The 19,274-nt window shown below is 29.5% G+C and overlaps 1 protein-coding gene and 1 long non-coding RNA gene across 12 annotated transcripts; both read right to left on the reverse strand.

Moving 5' to 3' along the window:
- Positions 1–952: 952 nt before the first annotated feature.
- RhoGAP71E (Rho GTPase activating protein at 71E) lies at positions 953–14,532 on the reverse strand. Of its 8 annotated transcripts, none has more exons than XM_088191807.1 (10): positions 14,219–14,532; positions 10,971–11,143; positions 10,711–10,806; positions 10,441–10,642; positions 9,454–9,637; positions 9,302–9,379; positions 8,454–8,599; positions 8,080–8,202; positions 6,979–7,066; positions 953–4,820 (listed from the first exon to the last, which is right to left on the reverse strand). In XM_088191807.1, the coding sequence occupies exons 1-10, from the start codon at positions 14,366–14,368 to the stop codon at positions 4,663–4,665; spliced, it is 1,398 nt and encodes a 465-aa protein (XP_088047933.1). In that variant the 5' UTR covers positions 14,369–14,532; the 3' UTR covers positions 953–4,662. The 8 variants fall into 8 exon arrangements, 6 of the variants coding, with proteins under 6 accessions (XP_088047933.1, XP_088047927.1, XP_088047930.1 ...); XR_015810607.1 differs by having other exon boundaries at positions 4,598–4,820; positions 6,777–7,066; positions 14,219–14,503; XM_088191802.1 differs by lacking the exon at positions 14,219–14,532 and adding an exon at positions 12,335–12,517 and having other exon boundaries at positions 4,598–4,820.
- Positions 14,533–17,125: 2,593 nt separating this feature from the next.
- On the reverse strand, positions 17,126–18,369 carry LOC148232097 (uncharacterized). Of its 4 annotated transcripts, none has more exons than XR_015810611.1 (6): positions 18,228–18,369; positions 18,102–18,157; positions 17,635–17,688; positions 17,509–17,561; positions 17,344–17,426; positions 17,126–17,265 (listed from the first exon to the last, which is right to left on the reverse strand). It is a non-coding gene; the product is annotated as an uncharacterized LOC148232097 (long non-coding RNA). The 4 variants fall into 4 exon arrangements; XR_015810610.1 differs by having other exon boundaries at positions 17,624–17,688; XR_015810612.1 differs by lacking the exons at positions 17,126–17,265; positions 17,344–17,426 and having other exon boundaries at positions 17,469–17,561; positions 17,624–17,688; positions 18,233–18,369.
- Between the last annotated feature and the right edge of the window lie 905 nt (positions 18,370–19,274).

Raw genomic sequence — 19,274 nt, forward strand, 5'->3', positions numbered from 1 at the left:
CAGACATTTTTTAAACTTTGACAATGAAATATTATCAACAATGGTAATTCTGCATTTATTATTGTTATTTTTATGTAAAAAATAAATTTTAAATCGATTAAAAAAATACATATACAAGATCCGTCCTAAAATTAAAAATACTGATTGTTTATTTAAATGCAAATCAGACTCACGTTATTTTCTTCAAAGTAAGTCATATAGTAGTTCCAACTAGATCTTCGTCTTTAGAGTGGTTGTAAAAATGTGAGAATATTTTTCTTTACCAAAATTTTTGCTGGATTCATTTTTGAAGTTGTTCCGAGGCATCTTTGTGGAAGGCCTAATTTACTGTCTGTCCTGGAAGTAAAAATTATTTGTGCACAATTTTCTTCGGACGAATAAAATTTATCTTTGATTGTCTTCGAAAAACAAGTTTCAAGTCTTCTCAGTAACTCTTAACAAATTTTCAACGCACAATTTTAAGGTTTGTCTTCAACTTTTTCTCACTATCTAAAAGTTTTGTGTCATTTAAAAACCATATTTCTTGATAGTGGCATATCTATAAGCTTCGGATAAATTTGCAAATTTCTTTAGCTTCACACAAAATTGAATAGCATACTGTTATCCAATATGACCGATTGAGTTAAAATATTAATAAAGTATTACATTGCATAGTCATACACTTACTTTTGGGACGGACCTCATATATAAATATATATCGTTATGTGCCACAATATTTTTATGTAATTTAAAATTACATTTAAGACAATCGTAAAGTAGTACAATTATTATATTTGATAATAATAATGGTAGATAAAATTTATTATAATATAATTATATATATATAAGAACATGTTCATTATTATTCTTAAATATACAAGAAAAAAATGTTATATATTTATATCTACATACATATATCGTATGTATTATATCATTAGTATATTATATTATACAAAATAAAGTACAACTTTAATTTTCTTTGAATGCTTTTTATTTGACATATAAAATTTCTATATTTAAATTGAATACAAAATAATTTGTCAAAATTGGCTTAAACGTTCAGTATACATATAATATATTTTTTTTAATATAATCGTAAAATTTACATACTCTACAATTATACAATTCAAATCAATTGTGAAACATTTGTCTACCCTGCAAAAAGTTTACTCAGTTTCGACGTTTATTCATATTTTTTTCATTTCCTTAATCTTTCATAAGTTATCTTTGGACATGCGAAACGCAGAAACTTCCGAATGGACAAACTTTATATATATCTTTTTGTTACATTCAGATAGTATTGATAAAATTAAATAATATTACGTATTTATAAAACAAAATATCGTTTTGGATTTACATGCTTCAATCAGTCTTCACGCACATGGAAAAATAAAGCCTCATAACTGGGATGAACGAAAATATACCTTCAATTCCGTCATAAATATAAGGGAATGTCGTTTAAAAGCATAAACGATAGAACCATTATTAAATTTGGCAAACATCCCATACTTATTTGAACAATTATTACATAAAAATGTGTAGGTATATGTGTATTTACCATTAATATATAATATTTAGTAAATTATGTATATCAACAAAGCATAATTTATGAACATGGATTATTAATATATTTAGCCCCACACCTTCCGTTTTATCCTAGGTTACGAAAAATTCAATAATTTTTTTTATATAATAAGAATCGTTCGATGTTAATTATTACTCAATATCTACAATTATTTAGAGGTGGGGTATGAATTGTACTGTCAATTTTTTATACAATAAAAACATCACCGATCGAACATCAGACACCAGTCGACTTCTTAATTTGGAGGTTACTGCTATTTTAAATTAGGAAGCAGGAGCAGAAACGACATCCAATTCACAACTAGAAGAAAATAATTATGGAGATCGGCATTAATAAATAAAATTTTGGCTTTTAATAAATATGTATATAAAATGTAATCCAAATTATGATATTTGATATCAAAAGTAAAAATTAGAGGACTGACAATTACTCAATTTATAAATGTTTTATTTAAGGTACGTGAATCCTAGATTCAAATATATTAAATTCCCATCATAAATCATAATAAAAAATACTTATGCCTTTTCAATATTAAAAATAAAAACTGAAAAAATTAAAAACGTTTCAATTTTTAAATTTATGATAAGATTGCATAGTTTACTAATTACTACTTCACATATATTTGTCAAATAGATTGCCGAATATATACCTCTGGGTTTTATTTAAAACTAATGCCATTTTTACTCACATAATTTAAAATATTATAAATTTAGAATAAAGATAATTTGCACTTTTATAGAGATGACTAAAAATATGAAGATCCCTTCTCAACAAATTTGGTAAAGAAGGCAATGGGAAACTGCTACATCTAAATCGTTTCTAAGAAAATTCATATACTTAAACATTCGAGTTCATGAAAAAAGATTCAATAATAAGAAACAGTATCATCTATAGACAAAAATTTTGACTTATCCTTATATAAATATATGATATAAATGATGATATAGCTAGCTTATAACAATTAAATACGCGAATGAGATATAAACAGTAAACATTCAAAGCTAGACAGATCTGAAACGATCATTTCAATCAAAACGATCATCTAAAATAATAGTCTTAATGCTAACCTGAAAATTGCTAATAAGTTGACACGCACAAGAACAAAAGTAGAATGAAAATAAACAGTCTTAATAACAACGGCAGAATGTTTTTTTTAAATATCAACATTTTTCAATCAAAATAAATATATGGCCCCAATCCAGCCGTTCGTACATTAGAACGATATTATTCTAATTGGTACGTTTTGTGAAAATTATACAAGCAATATTAATCTTGTTTAATTTATACGTAAAAAACTATAATAAACTTTAAACAATACAACGCTGAACATCTTGGATGCTTAATAGCCGATGACGGCGGCGTTAGGAATGCTATGATAATTCGAGAACGAAATTATTTGACGACTTAGGCCACAATAAATTTATATATACGTATATAAATTCTTCACTAAACACATACATTTATTAGTAAATTTAACCACTGTTAACTAAAATGTTCGAATTACTTGGTGTTAAAATTTAATTATTAAAAAAAATACTAAGTTTAAATTTAGACAGTCGATTAGTATTTGGTTAAAACTTTAAAAATAAATGTGCTATCGATTAATAACATATAAACTTTAGCGGTGGAATGGTATTTATTATTAGGCAGTCTTAGCTGTAAATAAAACTTAAAAAAATGTGCGCTTGATACCTAATTTTAAAAACATTCAAGGTTTACAACAAACATCTTAAGATTAAAAAAATTAAAACACATCAATACATTGTTACGTAACTAATGAACACCGAATTTTCTTTATGCTCGAATCTAAATTAATACAATTGTTTTGTAATATTAATTTTAAATAAAATCAGTTCTTCTCGTTCAAATTTGATCGACAAACGAGACAGTTTAATAAGAAATATTGCAATTGGAAAATAAACCGGAATGATCTTTTTTATTATTAAAATAATGGGCAGTAAAAGTTAATTTATAAAAATGTTTCTACAAATAATCTAATTTGGCAAAAAAATCATAATAAAGGACACTTCACAGTAAATATTTTGTGCCCGTCTGAATGTATATAATACGTAACAATCAGAAAGTAATGCTTATGAAACATTGAATTAAAATGGAAGTTTTGTTAAGGACAGGGCGTCACTTTTCTTATGATTGCCATCCTTGTCGAGATATATGGTCGAGTGGTATTGAAAAAGGATATGTAACCACACGATTGTTTCAATAAATATCCTACATATATATGATATGTATCGGAATTATATGATAAAAATTGCATTGTTTGAGGATAAATTATAAAAAAAATGATTTGAAATATTGAGCATTAAAACACACATTACTTTCGATCATCACATTTTAAGCGATCGTCAACAAGAATATACATTATAGATTATATTATATACTTTACACAAACACATCAACAAACATCCATTAGACATAAATAACTTCGTTGCAAACAATTATACGTATTATTTTTATATATAAATGTATAATATATTCAAAATAAATTCGGAAAGAGTCAAAGATGACATTGATTATTTACAATTATTATTTATTAACAATTTACAATATTACTTGTAACACGTGTGTTTAAGAGTATAATAAAATACATATATAACAAATTTTACAACTTTAATTAAATATATATTTTTAATCAATATAATCTTTGAAGAAATCTAGTCATTTGTCGTTAACGTCTGTAGGCACATTTGAGAACTTTATAAACCCATTATGTACAATATAATACGCAGTTTTTTTACTTTGTCAATTTCATACTTGCACTTTTACCCTGCCTTTGAAGCTCAATGACTAAGATTAACATTTATTAAAAAACGTCAAGATCGATAGGTATATAAAACAATAAAAAAATAATACTCATATAATAGATACCGTCACAACTTAAATACTGTTCTTCGATGACTATTTTAAAACTTTTATACGCAACACTAATTTACATATGCCTTTAAAGCTCAAATAAAATTAAAATACATAAACTGGGAATGTTGACAAAATGCTGTCTCGTCTCTTTACATTTCATTTTTGTAATCTGCACACTTTAGGATTCAGAATGTATGGTAGAAAAGGTGCGATTGTGGATGATGTCATTGGGAGGTGAGCGCAGCACAGCGAGACAGCAGAGGGATCGAGACTTCGGCATCTGAGTGACAGAGAGTGCGCAGGCGGCTTGTGCCGTTGACTGCTCCGCCTCGTCCGGCGCAAGCTCGCCTAGATCGACGTCTGGAGTTTCTTCGCTCACCACCTACGAATGAAATAAACTTTCAAATGAGTGCGACAAACATTTAAAAATACCGTTAATATAATAATTTAAATCATTCCATTTATTCAATCAACTCGATTATGGGCATGCACCGTAAGTGATTGTTATACTCCGAGCCGGGTATTAACTTGACAATAGTTCATTTGGTCTATATAATGGTTTGTGTGTGATATTGTGTAGCATCAAATCACGATAAACAACATTCATTCACATTGTTGTTTATACAGATTATTTTATGATGGTATCTAACAATATTTAAATTGTTTTAAAGTATTTAAAAATTATAACAAATAAATGATCTGGAATCAATAATAAATGTGTAATATACAAAATTATTTAAAGCAATTAATTTGAAATAGTTAATCTAGCTATAAGCAGAATGCAGTATTAATCATGCATAAACCTCCCATTGGAAAAAAATATTCTTCCTTAAATAACCATTGTCCAAACATTTTATATGAATATCTACGAATGTCTCGAATTAAGTGAATAGTAAAATGTGATGATATATATGTATACATACATAAATATATTAATAGCTAAGCTATTCAGTTATTTTTATATTTAGGGATACGGCAGCTTCTACTACTAAGCCTTGAGGGAGTTAAAATATCGATAAAACTCGTTAAACCTCATATATATCCTACCCCGTTACATTATAGATAATCTTTTTAGCGAATGGTAGTTTTGAGACCTCTTTGTCGGTCGAAAAAAATACATTAAAATATTGCAGATATTGTGACATGATACTTTTCATAATTGGTAATATCTATATCTACCTGTTGATGGTTGAATAGCTACCAATGTCCATGGTAGTTTTAATTTTTATGTGTTTTCTAAATATTTATTAAATATAATAAAAGATTTTTTTACTCTTCTGTAAAATTTATGTTTTATGACAATGGTTGATTATAAGGTAAGAAAGTTGGCTTCATGACTAAACGTTAGTTTGCAGATGTTTTTTTCGGTGCTAACAATGCATGGATTTTTGTAGCTGATTGTAAGAATTACAAGTTCTTTATTCACTCTGTTGTAATCCTAGCACCCAGATATGCATGAACTCTTAGCGCAAAAAGCACGCGCGACCCCAGGCTTAAAAATTACATATATTTTATCAAAAGAATGAGGCCTATATGATCTTTTTTAGACATACTTTTTGATATTATTAAATACATAACTTATTTAAAATAGATTTTTCCATTAAAAATAACTTATAATAAATATATATATATATATATTATTATATTTGAAGCATTTTCATTGAGTCAAACTTAAGACAGATTATTTAAATTTGAAAGTTATCAACAGCAAATTAATAATTTCATGTATTTTTTTTTCATTCTTCACATTTTTAAATAATAAAAAAATAGTTTCACTCAACTTATATATGCCAGATATCTATTGTAATTGAATTTTCCACTTCACAAAAAGGACATTTAAATATTAAAACTAGTTTTAATAATTTATAGACAAAATCAACATGTCGATCGACTGTAATATTATTTTCATATATAATAATCTTAACCACATGCTATTGTAGATCTTGATTAAAATATATATATATATAAAACAAATATAATATAAATATTATTAACTACGTTGACAAATCATAAATAAACGTAATGTATAAAAATCCCACCATAACGTATTATTATATAACACGACAAAATAAAATAAACCAATTACAATAATAATAATAATAAATATAAATCATTAGAAATAAATAGCAACAAATCAGTAAAACTTGAAAGAATCATTAACTGACATTACTTCACAAAAAAAAGCTCAAACGTGAACGGATAAATGATGCGATACAAAACGTGATAAGATACAAAATCACCCTTACCGCTACTACACACTACTATACCAAAACAAGTTTGTTAGGGAGAGATACTGTTTGATATAATGCATCCAATTGAGAAAAAAATCATAATGTACCAGTGTCGGGGATTATTCACGGGCGATCTTGTGTGTGAGTGCGTTCCACATTTTCAAAACAAAAACTCGAGACAGGCAACAAGCAAAAGGAGGGGTGTGCTTTCAGTGTGTGTCGGTGACGTGGATGATGACGACCGGCAGCACTGTGGCGTGTTAAATGGCGACTGTATGTGGGTGAGGAGAATGGGAGGCACGGGCGTACCGGATGGAGGGCGTAGCTCTAGAGAAACAGCCGGCTGCAGGAACCATTCAGAACGAGTCCGCATGCGCGCCCGTTGCCTCTCGTGTACCTGTCCAAAATACACCACAAAATGATTCAAGGTGTTTCATCGTTACATACACAATGGCAATTTTGCTATTTATTTCCATTACATTCTTATTAGTGATTTATTTCAATCATAACAAAACACCGTTTCACAGTTAACTTCCATCACCGTTTATTATATATATATATCTATATATGATTAGCACAGAAATTAAGGACGAGTTAATCAGTCAATTTGAGAAAGCTCAAAAGATTATACAAAACATATATAAGCACATAGTTTTTAACGATACAATGCTAAATACAAAATTAAATCTCTTACAAGGTACCAGGAATGTGTAATATGTTTATATATCAATGATTATATTGATGATATAATTATTAGTATGAGTTTCATTATTGATTAATAGAGACAAATACATAATTTTTCCATACTGGAGCAGAAGGATCGATATTACAATACAAACACAAAGGGGCTAACGATCTAATCTTAGATATATAAGTTGATTCAATAAGAAGTTCACATGTAAAAAAGCACATATTTTAAATGAGTTTAATTGACCTAAATTTCTGCAAAACTTTAGAAATGTGCAATTTTAAAAATAAATCTTTCCGAATGTATTGAAAAATTTATGTAAAATAATACTCATTTAAAATAGAATTTTTAAAATGTGTAATTCTTAATGAATCAACCACAATGAATAGTTTTATAATCATTTAACCTTTGCATGGATTTCTTTGATAAACTACTTTCGAATACATTGGGGGTGGATGAAAACACTAAGAATGAATACGTATAAAAATAAAATGATAATAACTACCGATTTTATTTACTTCATTATTGATGATTTCATTACATTAATCCTTCCTGCGAGAAATAAAATTTTTATGAGTAACAGTATTCACATATCCAGAATTAACCGTTAAAATTATTACATTAAAAACACTCCACTTATTTTCAATAAAAATTAACAAGTTGTATTATCACGTAAAAAATAGTTTAGTTAATTAGCCAACCAAAAGTCGCTAAACCACTACCTGAGGAAGATAGGAAAGACTGCGCGTGCTTTCGGCGTAATGATTCGCCGCTCGCAACTCTTCCAGCGTCATATGCGGACTCGAACCCGCCCTCGAAGACTGACTCGACGAACTAACGGAAACCTGCACGACAAAAGTGTACAGAAGATGTACGATCGAAAGCGATAGATTATAACGAAAAATGTTAAAGTCAGAGAGTAAAGCGAAAAGAACAATTTAAAACCAAAAAAAGCACAAAAGATTCATCTACTTTATCTAAAATTTATAATCTACGAAACATTATTAGTATTTTATTTCATTACATACTATCAAGCACTGAAACGCAATCGTTTTAAAATCTTCTACTCCATTCATAAACGTGCATTACTTTATACCTTAAAAACGCTATCCTCCAGTGACACGGAAAGTCGCGTGCAAGAATCCAATAACGTATGCTCAGGTATACAACCTAGACCGCTCAAAGTTGGAATTGTAGTATCAGTCAAAGCTGGCATTGATTGGCATTCGTCACTAGTTAAAACTGAAATGGAAAGATTAATAAATACATACACTTCCACACGATTCTCTAAATCTTGAGACATAAAAAATAACGCAAATTTAGACAAAAAATTATGTAAGCTTTGATTAAAAACTGAAAAATAAATTAATAGATACAGATTGAATCTACATTGTCTGATTTCAAACACAAGATTTTTAAATCACCTGATAAAGTCATATGTGAGAGGTATTGTGATGAGCAAGCACATATGAATCAACACATTTGACATCAAGGATCAATCATCAGATATGTCACATTAACCTTGCTGGTTACTAAATATTTATCATTTTTATTATTTGTTGATAGATCAAAGTAAAACTTTAAAATGTTTTTTAATTAAAATAAGCAGTGTTTTTATTTTATTATAAATTACTACCTAATCATAAAGATATATACTGATCTCAAGCAAGTGTGATTCAATATATGTCCAATTCTATATATACATTCAATTTACATATTTGAATGATTTCAATACAAGAGATAATTACAACCACAAATGTTTTGTTTTATATTATTATTTTTTATCAAATTGTAGCTAATAACTAATTGTAAACATGAAAATGGTTATAAACCAGTAACATGTATATAAAATATAATTAGTATGGCTGTAAAATTATTTAATTATTGAAATCTACGTATTTTAAAAAAAAGACTGTCAAGTCACAAGTAAATAGAGCTACAAACCTTCAATATTAAACTTGTTCCCCCATCTGTTGCATTCACACTGTAACCAAGTTTTCTCAGCTTCCAAGTATAATTGTCCTACAACAACACGATTATTACTAGCGAATACAAACTGTAAATCAATAAATTTATCAAAAGTATGAAATAATTACTGGCATACAACTGTTGATCGGTGGTGTTTCTGGGAGGCGGTGGGTACCTGAACGAACATATCCATTCGTCGGCAACTCGCAACACTCTACCGGTGACTCTGGCGTAATATTCGTAATTGTCTCGGCCGAAAACGTCACCGCACGAAAACCTTTCAATCAGCTGCCTCATAATGCGAGTTGCCACCTGTGAAATTACATTTGTGTCAGATACAGTCTCTTATAAACAATCCGATCATATTGAATATTAATAATCTTTAATCTGTCGCAAAATTTAGATAACTGAACCAGTTAAAAATAATCGAAAGTAGTCTACTATATAATAATGGGAATTACTTACTGACACTTCCGCCTGGCATCGATTAAAAAAGAAATAAAAAATACTAAGCTATGATATACAGCGAAAAATACGTAATATGTTTTTTTTGCTTAATAATATATATATTTATTTAACTATATCATATAAGCATGTACCGATCATACAGAACAACTTGGAATATCATATGCAATTAACTTCAATGAAGGTTTATTTTATAATTAAACAGTAAAATGGTTTATTATTTTTTTCATATTTGCACATATGTACATAATTAAAAAAACATTACTCGATACACTCATCGAAATCTAATAATGTTCAAAATACAATGAATCGATACAATATCTCTCGAGTTTAAACGTTGTTTATTTAGTTAGTAATCAATAAGATTTATCATTCCAAATTGTCAGATTTTCAGTATATATGAATATTAAAGGGGGAAAGTGATAAATCTAGATAAAAATGTAGGATCAACTCCTACAAAAAACTAATAAATTAGTAAGATAATTGCACATTTTACAACGCCGTAAACAATAGCAAAACATAAGTTAACCCCTTTCCCCCATTAGTCTTCATATTATATACATGATATTTACATATTTTTTTTGTTAATAACACTATTTGATTCATCAATTATGTATATACAATTGAAAAACTGAAGGAAGAAAGATTACCTTGAATCTCTTGACGTCCTCCATTGTGGCGGTTCTGCCGTCGGATACACACGAATGAAAGAACGACGGGGCGACAGACACGCCTAAAGCCTCGGCCGTCATGCCGGTGCCGGCGCGCTCTGCGCTAGATGCCATCACGCGAAAGGTACCAAAGAGTAGCACTAACAATCTTTGAGTGTGACTAGGTAGAGACAATACTAATCTGAAACGATCGATACAAATATTATGTGGGTCGTTTTGAGTATAACATCATATGCATCATATTTATACCTTCGAATCTCAGCAATTTGTTCCTGTTCAGGTAACTCAACGGCGTTGAACAATATCACCTCGCCTTCTCTACCAAACACTCCTCCCGGAAGTTTCCTAAAGTAAATTAATAAACCAATTAAATCAAATTGTACAAATATATCACCAGATGTATATGTACACGTATGCAAAATTAGGAGGTATATTTAAATTTATGATAATAGTAATAAAATAAATATCATTGTGGCAAATTTTTTTTAGTGTAATCATAAATAATATACCTTAAAAACTTTTTCAATACACTTGCAATCGTATAAACTGAATAATTGTCAACATTGACTAGACGTCCGGTCTGTAAGAAATGTATCAGCTTTTTCATGGCACCTTGATGTCCTGGGGCCCGGAAGACATCCTTGCGAAGTGGCGCTTCTTTGTTCAACTTCAATATCAACACCTGAAACAAAACACGAATTTTAGATCGAAAAAACTCTTCAAAATGTCTATATTCCGTACTGCATTCCGTGACTTTATAGCAATCGTGACTAATTGCACAAATTGTTCTGGGAAAATGCATCATTAAATGAAGCGTGCTCCTCATTGACTCAATGAAATATAATGTAAAGTTAAATGGTATAATTTATCGTACTTTGGGTGTTAAATTTAAACCATTATATCTCAAAAAAAAAATCAATAACAACAGATACCGAAATAATAATCGATTGATTCATAACGACTTGTAAAATTCTTTGCAATGTAAGTCATTGAAATTTAATATTGACCAAAACATTATTTTATCATAACTGATAAGATAATCGATGATTTAAATAATGGTATAATCAAAAATATATTATAAAGTTTATTCTGTCCAATATATTAATTATTTATCATTCTTAAAGTATACGAGTCAGATATGGATGCCACACCCTACATGGTGCATATGGAAATAAAAATATCGTTTTACAGCAGATTCGAGAAAGATTCATCTCTTTGATAATGCATATACAATATGTAAATATGTGTATGTTTAGAAAGATGGTAAATAGAAAATTCATGTACTTGAAATGCTTGAATGAACATATCTATCTCGCTTGGTGAGCATGTGCCAATTTCTGCTAATTGTGATTTTCTTTTTTGTTATAATCAAGTGATTAGATTTTGCATATAACGATATCACAAATTATGTATAAATAAGAGTATTAATACAACAGAAAAACAAATGTTCCAAAAAAGTAAATATTGATTATATGATAAGAAAAATAAATTGAGGATTACATATTTTTTATTGAAATGTTTTTTTTAACCTGATATTTTGGATAAAACGCTTAATAATATTACAGTATTTTATCAGAATTAACAAATTTCATTGTAATTTTGTGATGGATTATTATTTATTGTGACTGTTTTTTTTTAATAATAAATGGTCAGTTTTAAAATAACCAACTATACAAGATGTAATCATATGTAATAGTGCATTGGTAGAAGTCAGGATTTGTAACCCAAGAGACTTCATATAATTCCTGCGGCAGAATTAAACTTTTGAATATTTGAAGTTTATACCATAATATAATAAAATATCAATCGGAGCATAAGAAACCTCACAATTGGAAATAATGTATTTTCCAAGTATTTTATAATAAAAACATACACATCTTGACAGGGATACACAAGTTGTTTTATCCTTTGTAATTTTCAAAATATGCGGACGTGGATCATCATATTGCAAAAACATTTAATTTCGATTCACGAGATCAGGCTATTAAAATTTCTTCATTCAATCGGTTTCTCCATAGACAATAATACCCTTTTTTGTGTAAGGGCTACTTTAAGATCACTTCTTTTACATGACCTTTCCAGAATCATTGTATTTATAAGTCCCTAGTTCAAATTCAATACCAACTTTGCATCTGCAATAATAAAATAAATTAAAAATATATTTTTTTATTCCAAATGTTGCTGGCATGTGTTTATACGGTCACTCTTATTTTCTTTGCTCAGTTGACGGAGAACCTGTTTTAACGATTTTTTTCATATTCCAGCAAATTTGATCAAGAATATCTAATTGATTTACTTGATTTTCAGTAGTTCCAACTTGTTGGTCTTAAACCACTTCCATTTTAGTTAAAAAATAATATTGAAATAATCTGACATTTTCAAAAATCCAAAACATTACTTATTATATTATAAGCATTTTTAGTTACAGAATATAAAAAAATATATTTCAGTACACATAATATGAGCGAGTAATAAGTATTCATATTGCGGTAAAGAACAGTTTTCTACATATGCTATAAAATTATAGATAAATTAAAAATATATTTTATTTATTTGAGATAAATGTGGAAAAAATTAAAGTTTGATTTATAAATTTTTATATGTTTCTTTAAGAAAAAGTAAATTGGCGTTAAAGTAACATAAAAAAATCTGAAGAAGAAATTTGCTTCAGTATACATATATTGTGATGATTTTAAAAAAGGTTGAAATTTTTGACGTAATTTATTTATTATTTATTCACCTTACTAATTATAATAACATCGTTTTAAGAATTGAATCTTTCGGTTAGTTTTTACTACTATCCATAATTTGGGCACTAAAGAGAGTACCCACTCTGTATGTAATCGATTATTATCAAGAAAGCACACACGATTGAGATTATTGTTGCGGAAATTCTATAAAAATTCTATTTAACAATTTTCTGTTGAAGATTGCGACGTATTCTATTCAGTCAATTTTTGCAATGCAATGTATTTAGTAATAGATGCATATTAATACCTTCGAAAATTAAGAATAACGATGCTCCAAATTTGCCAACAGGGTTAAATTCTAGCAAAATGATCAAAATATTATACACAGCTTAGTTGTCGGCAGTTGATAATTCAAGATCATTTGAAGACCGTCAACCATTGAGCAATGAATAACTATATGTTCAGTACTTGTGACTAGACATGAAACGACCATAAAAAGGTCTTTCTATGTAAATAACCAAAGATGTATTCTGCCACTTGACAATGCAATAACGCCTTATGCAGCAATGTTTTACAATTTAGATTATCACTATTTTAAATCACTTAAACATAATAATATTGTATCTAATATAATAAAAGGTTCTGTGGCTTTGAATAGGTTAAGGACCACTGACCTAAAGCAATATATCATGTAACATAACTACAACTAAGCATAAATTTACGCATTAAAAGAAATAGTTTGTACTAGATAAGCCAATGAATTACTATATCAATAACATTTGTAAAGAAGTAATATTAAAAATAACGAATAACCCAAATTCCAAATAACGAATCTCGGACAAAACAATATTTATATTTTTGGCCAAAATAATCACAATACGAACCAATTTTCAGCAAGTTATTCTACTAGGAATTTATTTGAAAACAAATACAATGTTATATTTATTTACAATTTTGGCCAAAACAATCACAATGCGAACCAGTTTTGATGAATTTATTCTATTAGGAATCGAGAGACAGGCATGAATGTTGACATACTGTTTGACGTTTAATCGGAGGGTACTGACCAGAAGGGGCCCCGGAATGCCATCCTTGCAGACGAGGTGCAGCGGCTGACCGAACTTGACCTTGTCGAGGGTGCGCGGCCTTTGGGGGGCCGGGCCGCAAGTGGCCAGCCGAGCAGCGCGAACCTGCACTCGTCGCGCCCACCCGCTCATGTCGCGGCCGGTACGGTCACCGCTAGACTGACTGACCGCGAGGACAGCAGCCCCCGACGAGCGACGCCGGGGACCACCATCGATCGAAGCTACAAACGCTCGCAAATCCACACCGCCCGAAGCCGCGTACGCGAATGCCGCACCTCCAGAGCGAAACGCACAATTTGCGAACACGCTAGCAACGTACCGAAAGATATATGTTTAATTATTTTTTATTGTTCCTTTTGAAAGCGTGAATATATTGACTAATGTAATATTATATAAAGTAAGAACTTTATTTTTTAGAATATAAACTTCACTAATGAAATTCTAACCAATGTGGATCAACTTTTTTATATATAAAATATTTATTGTTTAATTTGTGTAGTATAAATACCACTCTCGGTTACAAAGCCAGCTAAAACACTATCCTACAATGAAGTATTACGAAGTTTAGTAGTTACGATTTCGATAATCATAATTTTTAACTAAAAAATCATGGGAACATAATAAGTCAGACTATATTTTTGTTAGTATAAATTAAGAAGCTATATTATTATCTATATTTATTTATACAGCACTTCTACTATTTTTTACAAGCTGCCACTGGTTGCTACCAATACTTTGCATTATATATTGTAATGAAATTATAATTCATGCAACGGTAGAAATGTAGTCTAGCAGGCCTACAGTAGAAACGTAGTATAGGAATAGATCAAAGAAAAACAAGCTGTGTTACAAGCAGGGCCGGCACTGTTATTGGGCGCCCCAAGCATAAACTAAATTCCCCCCCCCCCCCCATAATAATACTTCAATAATTCATTACTTGGGCTTAAAAATATAATTCAAATTAAAGTAATCTAATTTTATATTTGACACGATATTATTTTTTGCGATTGTGGGTATGAATTTGTAGTTTTTTTCGTCGCGATTTTTTACGCGTGAAATAAGCCAAAGAGTACACAGTAGGGTGTACCAAAAACACTAATCTTGGTAAAACTGACAATGAGAAATGTCAAATGCCTAGTAAGAGTACAAAATGATCTATCAAAATCTTTGCGAACACTCAACAGTATATGACAGAGTAATGCTCTAGCTTGCAATCTGCTCAACATTGACCTAGAATGAGACCCCACCGTCCCCCCTCCTTCTAACAATTTATAATTGCGAAATTCAACTACAAAGAGAGAAGGGGGACCTTCGCGTTGCTACTTTACAAAAGTATTCAAAAGATATTTCAACAAACTGAGATTAGTGCTTAAAATAAAAATAAATAATGGTATGATTTTTACGCATAATAAATATGGAATTCAAATGTGCTTCTATAACATGCCTTGGAACTGAAAATGTTCCTATAGAAACAAAATGCAGACATCTGTCGATTTGTCTAATATCATAAACACACTTCCAAAGCATTAAACACTTTTTAACAAAACTGTGAATTCATTTCAATTTTAGTAGACATTGAAGTAACAAAATAAGATCTGTTTCTTTGTACAGGTTCTTTTCACTTAACGACTGAGTTTCGTTCTTAAGACTAGGTCTTTAAGCGAGGAGCTTAATAAATTTTTGTTCATTCTGAATAGGAAGGAATAAAAATACAGTCAGCAAAAAATATATGCATAACATTTTAGTAATTGATTCCTTTAGTCATCATTAGAGTTATCAGCCGGGTTATCAGGAGCAGTAGAGAGCTTGGGAAAGAGAAATGACGAGAAAATGGAAGTACATTTAGGGACTGGATTGGGGAAAGGGCATTCCCCGGCATTACGGGCTGGAACTAAGCCGATTACCGAATTAACTAAGTTATTAAGTGAATTTGACGTTCGGTTTATGAAGGGATAGCTACAGAAAATTTGACCAGTTCAGTGCATCTCCATGCCGGTCGTAGGTCCGAGCAGTTGTAAAGTGAAGAGTATCTGTATATCTCAACTCAGTTTCAGGTTTGTCAATAATTCTGTTTGTTAATTATGGTAAGATTGGGTTCTAAAATTGTTTGAGACATTTGCGGTTACAACACCACCTAGAACTAACCGCGAGGCCTTTTGAAGGCGGGGCAGAATTCACAAGAACACATAGAATACACCTCGACGGTTCTGTTCATACGAAATTTATATCTAGCATTTATATAAACTTCTGGTGCATCTCTGTCATTGAGGTACCTCTTTCTGATATATTTGCGAGTGATTTTTATAATTTATATACTTTTCCATTATGTACCTTCTTAGCACTATGAGATTGCATATGGTATGAATGTCAGATTTTAGTTTTAAGCACATTGCTGAGTTTGCATATGTCATGAAAGTTTGTTTTTAAATTTGAATGCTTTTCCACACATTTAAAGTCACAAACGTTACTATGAGATTTCATATGTATTAAAAGATTGAATTTAAATTTGAATGCCTTTCCACATTTTTTACATTCAGTCACATACATCGCTATAAATTTGCATATGATGTAAGAGATAAGCTTGACATTTAAATGCTTTTCCACGTGTTTCACATTTAAAATTATAAACAGTTTATATGTGTACTGAAAGTGTTGATTTATATTTGAATATTTTTCCACATTTTTCACATTCAGTCATAAACACCGCTATGAGTTTTCATATGTTTTGAAAGTTTGTATTTAAATTTAAATGCTTTTCCTTATTATTCACACTCAATGTCACAACCATAACTTGAGTTTTTATGAGCTGAAAATGAACTTTTAAATGCAAATTATATTTCACATTAAAAGTTAAGAGCATCGCTATTAGTTTTTTTGTTTTTAAATCTTAATGCTTTTCTACACTTGTCATATTTAATGTTACAAACATCACCATAAGATTGCATTTGCATTATATGTGAGTTGAAAGTACTTTTCCACACTTGTCACAATTATTTTTATAAATATCTTGCATACGTTGAATCCTGGTACTGGAAATTTAAATTTGATTTGTTAGATAAGTTAAGTAAATATAAATAGATACAAATCGAAATAAATTTCACTATTACTTTGGTTGTGTTGTGAATTTGGTGAGATAAAACATCCTCAGCAATAGTATTCGCCTTAAAAATATCATTCACATTGTGCATTTCTGAACTCGTATAGTAAGCAATAATTAAAACGTAACATAATGTTTTTAATTAAATCAAGTCTATTTCAATAATGTCATATACGTTGTCAATGTATGTATCTTCGCTGCTATTGTATTCAATTTATCATTTAAGAACTTGAAAAGAAAAAAATATTTAATATCACATACAATTAAGGTTACATATTACAATAATATACCTCGACTTTACATTGGATCGTGTCAACGAAAACGAACGTTCCTTCTTCGTTTTCTATGCCAGCTTCTGCAAAGATAAAACTTACAGGCAAAAAACAGGTAAAAAATTTAGTCACGTGTGAAATGAATGTCATTAACCCTTATACCGCAAATGGCTTCTATTGAAGTTATCAAGAAAACCGCCAATACTCATTGGGCACCTAAGTGTGCTATAAAACTTTGAGCCTAATGATATGGTTACATAGTATAATTTAAGGCTGTAAATCACTTGAATTTATTGGAACATATTTTTTTAAATATGCCATGAATAGATGCCCCTCCCCCGCATATTAACAAATTTCGAAGTGGTGCGCAAAAATATCAGTAGTGGTGAACTGATATTTTGAACATAAATTAAGTGATTTCAAATGTCAAGCAAACATTTAAATCGTTACTCGAAAACCGAAAAAATATATTAAAATGGATTATATCTATGCTTACCATATGTCCCGGTTTACAACATTGGTCCCACCCGTTGCGGGGAACGCTGGTGGGAGCTAAAAAAACATTTTTGAAGAATTTAAAAGACAACAAAAATTTCCGACATGACATTCTTTTAGCTCTTACCATACATTTTTGTTTGACAGAAACGAAAATATTGGAGGTAACCTTTTTTAGCTAATTATACCGGTTGCAAGCCTAATTATATCGGTTTTGTTAAACACCATTGTAACTCTAGCTGAAGTTGACAGCTGACACTAGAATGGCTTAAAACTAATATTTGGTCCAAATAGAACGAATTGTCAAGCATGACAGAAATATATGTGATTTAAAAATTAGAAATTTTAATTGTTCGTTTGAAACAATAAATTTATACAAAATATTAAACAATTTATATTTTTTAATTAACGATTTAAAAGTGTGCCTTACAAAAAATAATATATTTCTTAAAAAATATTATACTGAATAAATATTAATTAAAACATAATTTTAGCCTAATTGTAACAGAGATTAAATTACAAAATATTTAGTTACAGAAAAAAAAGTTATTTACATTACCTTTCATGAGAAAGAGTCTCATGTAAATTGTATTAAAATATCTTAATTCACAAATTTGTAAAACGTTAGCCTAACCTTATCTAAAGTTTGGCTAACAGACAAAAATTGGACAAAAATTGGCCAGTCAGTGGTCGTTTTTTTAATATTTCCATTTCATTAAGATTCATTGTATTTTATTAAATGACATGCATTTTTCTGGCAAAAATTCAAGGGATTAGCTGTTTAGAATATAATAGAATAATGATAATTGTTTTTTGTGCCCTCCTATTGACAAAATTCGGTTTGAACACACTTTTTCCGCAGTAATATCGGTAAGAATAGCTATCATATTTTAAAAATGTAGTGTAGACAGCAAACATCCCGCGAGAGAGAAATTGGCTTTGTTTGTATTTTGGAAATGACCTAATAAAAATGCTAGAATTATAATTAGTTTTACAACTTTCATTAGGTTAGGTTTGGATTTGAACAGTAAATGGATATTTCGCAACTGATAAATTGAATTGCATAGATATTTTAGAGCAGCATTTAATTTCACTAACGCTTATCAGTAGAAATATGTATCTATTGGTGAAAATATATTTATACTTCACTAGTGAAATATAACTTTAATGAAAA

This window comes from Plectrocnemia conspersa, unplaced genomic scaffold (assembly GCF_051122295.1).
Source record: "Plectrocnemia conspersa isolate PC_06_02 unplaced genomic scaffold, ASM5112229v1 ptg000009l, whole genome shotgun sequence".
Classification (NCBI taxonomy): Eukaryota; Metazoa; Arthropoda; class Insecta; order Trichoptera; family Polycentropodidae; genus Plectrocnemia; species Plectrocnemia conspersa.